Here is a 3,961-nt window from a genome sequence, read left to right as displayed (position 1 = left end):
TATTTTACAGTTGAAATAAAGTCTAATGTTACAACTAATCATGGATCCCTTTAGTATTTTAATTTATGAGCAGGCCAGTCAGATAACAGCTGCAGAGATCTGAGGAGAGTTTTACCTTTATGGTTTCTTCAGAAATAGCTTCTTGCTTGTATTGTGTGCCGTACCACTCCTCTGTCATGTCTGTCTGCCCCTCAAATGACTTGGACACCACTGCAACTCTGCACCAATAAAAACAGACAGACTTGTTTTTACCATTTAAAATGATCACTTCTTATTTATTCCACACTCGAGTCAAACACAAACAGGAACAATGTGACCATGTTAGGAACCGAGGCCACTCGTGTCCTCCTAACCTGACGTTTTCTGGTCGGAGCTTATCGAGCACCATCTCGATCAGGTCGGGCCTGAAGTCCTCCAAAAGATACTCGGCTGCAAGAACTTCCATCAGAGGGTAGTACTGCGGGGAGGACCAAAAACAAACAGCCCAGCGTGAAACTGGAGGAACCTATCAGAACCAGACGTCTCACAGATCCGGCGGTGGGAACAGGAACCTACGTGCAGTAATCCCGCCACTTTCGAGGTGTACCCACGGGGTCGCTCCTTGTCCTTAAACCTGAAGGCTACTTTGCTTAAATCCTGCAGACAAACGGAGACGAGCAGAACGAAACGTCACAACATGAAACGCAGGAGAGATTTGTGTCGGTTGAATAAACTGAAACCACCTTGCATTCTTCAAAGACCCACTCTTGAGGCCCCTCGGTGCGAAGCTTCTGGATGTACTGGAACATGTGAAAGATGATGTCCTCGACGTGTACTGCAGGAACAGACCACACCTCCGTTACTGCATTAGGACTTTTGCACAGAAACACACACCTGAAGACACTTAAAGCAGAGGCTGAGGCTATAGCCGTGAACAAGCAGGTCAAACACCCAAGAACCAGTCCTAACCTGCCCCGGTGGGTACAGAAGGGTCTAAAGTAGGTGGAGTTATTAAATGAAACTAGAAACCTCATTAGCATGTATGACCCCCGCATAGAAATATTTATTGATTTGGGGGGGATCATTGGTGGGCCTAATGGACAGCCCTTCATCAGAGCTAAACAACAAAATAAGTCTAAAGGTCCTATGTTGAATAGTTTTTGAGTTAGAAGCACTTTTTGTGTCCAGACCCMSTTTTCAGATGGAGCCCCCTCATCAAATATGGGGTCTATTGTAAAACTATTGACTGGCGCAATTTTACCCCCAATATGACCCGTGCTTCATGTGCGGGCATCATAATAACCTAGAATGAAATTTTAAAAACACAACTCGATAGTTAGCCATAGCATTGCGATGCAGCCATTAGCCTCGTTAGCTCAGGGGTACTCACACAGACCCTCATCAAATATGGGGTCTACTGTAAAACCGTTTGGTGGCGCAATATGACCACCAATATGACCCGTGCTTCATGTGCGGTGGGTCATAATAATCATAGAATTGTTTTAAAAACACGGCTCAATGGTTACCTGCAGAGTAGCACCAAAACCTTTAGCCTCGTTAGTCTCGTTAGCTCAGGCATACTCACACAGACCTTCCTCAAATATGGGGTCTATTGTAAAACCGTTTGGTGGCGCAATATGACCCCAATAAGACCCGTGCTTCGTATGCAGGATAATAATAACCTGTAATGAAGTTTTAAAAACACAACTCGATGGTTAGCCGCAACGTAGCGCCACAGCCTTTAGCCTCGTTAGCTCGGGGGTACTCACACAGACCCTCCTCAGTCAGGTCCACATTAATGATAAAGAACATGAATCCTCGGGCTCCTTCTTTCTGCCCTCCAACCAGCGTGTTCACCCAGCCTTTAAAAGAGTCGACACGGTTATCAGCATCACACGATGGAAGAAAGAAACCAACATTCTTCAGTCCAAACAGAAACAAACGATGAATAAAGCACATCTGTCATCAACCTTTAGATTTGAGCTCAGACAATAAACTCCCCGGCCCTTCGTGTCCAATCAGATGTCCCAGATAATGTCCCGGGTTAGATTTATGGTACTTCTGCAGGTCTGGGATGGGGAACGTTACATACAGGTTCCTGATGTCTTTGATAGGAACCACTTTGTAGAATTGCTGTAAAAGAAAGTGAAGAATTTAAACGTTAAATCCTTCCAAGATGCAGAGAAAACCTGTCGGCGTTTCAGTCTGAAAGCAGGACGTGACCCACCCTGAGGTGCTCCTCCTGGAACGGGTGTTCGGGGAACTCTGGGACAGGAACGTTCTTGTTTTCCACCTCTCCGAACAGTTTGACCACCATGGAGGTCAAGTCATCCAGAGACTCTGAAAGGTGGAGGGAGACCTTCCTGACTGCTGCTGAGGCAGAGTGTGTGTTTGTTACAGAAACAAGTCTCACCTCTGCCCAACACGCACAGACCCATGAGGTTACTGGAATAATAGGTGGAGTGGAAGGTTAGCAGCTCCTGACGGATGTCCACGCCTTCTTTAGATGGTCTGGTCTCCAGCGTCAGTTTGTTACCTGAAACAGTTCAAGCAGTGCATTAAAATAAGGCTTATGGATCAATCAAATCAGCTTATAGATTCAAGTTTACAGTTGACTCCAATCAAAAACTGATTAAATCAGTTATATCTGCTTTTATTTATTTAAGACAAAAGATCTGCTGTCATCAGTTAATTGATTGGAACAGATTTTAATCTAATAAAGCATTATATGATAATTGTGAGTCGATTGTTTGCGTTTTTATGTGAGATAAACTGCTCTAAAAAGAACCATGTGATGTAGAAGGAGAGATGAAATAACTGCAGACTGCCATCAGCTGGTGTTTCTCAGCTCAGACCACTGATTCTGGTTACTGGATATAAACTTCACCAGGTGGAATCTTGTCCTTTCTGCATGAAGTTTATTTTATTTACAGACTACAGTTTCCTCCCACACCTGCAGTCAGAACGACCGAGGGTTTCTACCTGTTCCAAATTTACTGAAGGGGTGGTTTGGGTTCCCGGTGGCCTTCTCCAGCTGGAAGAGCCTCCAGGCGTCGTTCATCAGGTTCTTTTCGTGCTCCGAGTCCACGGCGTTGACCTCCCTGTCCTTGCAGCTCTCATCGAACAGCGGGCACAGGAAGAACTGGGCAAACCTGCAGACGTAAAGAGGATTTGTGATCTTTGACATGATTAGGTCTCATAAAATGGTCTGTTTCCTGACCGGTTCTGTCAGTGAGCACGGGACGACCGGTTGAACGTTCGCTGGGATCAAAAACATTTGCGTGAGCTCCGGTTTCTGAACRACCAACATGCAAATGAGGAAAAACGAAACGAACCAACGTCTTAAATCAACACAGGCTGCAAGAAGCAGCATCTCATATTCATGATGTTCTGACTCTGGTACAAAAATAAGACAAACCAGAAACACATTTGATCCTTTCAGAGGATATTTTCAGTGGAACAATAATCAATAATTAACCTTCCTGAGTCCAGATGGCCTTGACAAATCAGTGGCCCAGGACAACAATGAGCAGGTGAACAGGTGCGCTCCACGCCGTCACTCATCTCTAATCAGGTAAACTTATCCTCRCAGGTTAAACTCAGACCTCCTGACCGTCCTGTCCAAACAAACAGCTGCCGTTTGACTAAAGCCTCCTGCAGGCCGACGCACATCGCTTTCAGACCAGACAGGGGGCGGGGCTACTAWCCATACCAACGGTTACAAAGGAAACCAGTGAGTCAGGTAACCAAAGAKGGGCAGACGATACCTGCAAGGGGTTTTAAATGAACCTGTGCACTCCTGGGGGTGAAACAAGAAGCATCTGTCTTGATTTGACCAAACAATACGCAGCATTAAGGATGTACGCTAACTTACTTTAAGAACTGATACCGATAACCAATAACATGCCAGGAGATAAGACGAGTCAAAAATGGGTAACACCATAACATAAAATAACAAAACAAAAAAAACTGTAAATTATAC

General features: G+C 45.1%; 1 protein-coding gene across 1 annotated transcript in view; it reads right to left on the bottom strand.

Moving 5' to 3' along the window:
- The window catches only part of ide (insulin-degrading enzyme), a gene marked incomplete in the record, with an annotated part of 35,243 nt that overhangs the window by 26,199 nt on the left and 5,083 nt on the right, over window positions 1-3,961 (bottom strand). The window contains 9 exon segments of the mRNA XM_014021165.1: window positions 116-218; window positions 354-457; window positions 556-636; window positions 723-814; window positions 1,749-1,841; window positions 1,950-2,112; window positions 2,207-2,319; window positions 2,393-2,515; window positions 2,962-3,131. Coding sequence (XP_013876619.1) covers window positions 116-218; window positions 354-457; window positions 556-636; window positions 723-814; window positions 1,749-1,841; window positions 1,950-2,112; window positions 2,207-2,319; window positions 2,393-2,515; window positions 2,962-3,131 — 1,042 coding nt within the window.

The sequence above is a fragment of the Austrofundulus limnaeus genome, unplaced genomic scaffold (assembly GCF_001266775.1).
Source record: "Austrofundulus limnaeus strain Quisiro unplaced genomic scaffold, Austrofundulus_limnaeus-1.0 Scaffold280, whole genome shotgun sequence".
Lineage (NCBI taxonomy): Eukaryota > Metazoa > Chordata > Actinopteri > Cyprinodontiformes > Rivulidae > Austrofundulus > Austrofundulus limnaeus.
The sequence above is the reverse complement of the archived record's forward strand: the minus strand, read 5'-3'. Positions and strand labels throughout refer to the sequence as shown.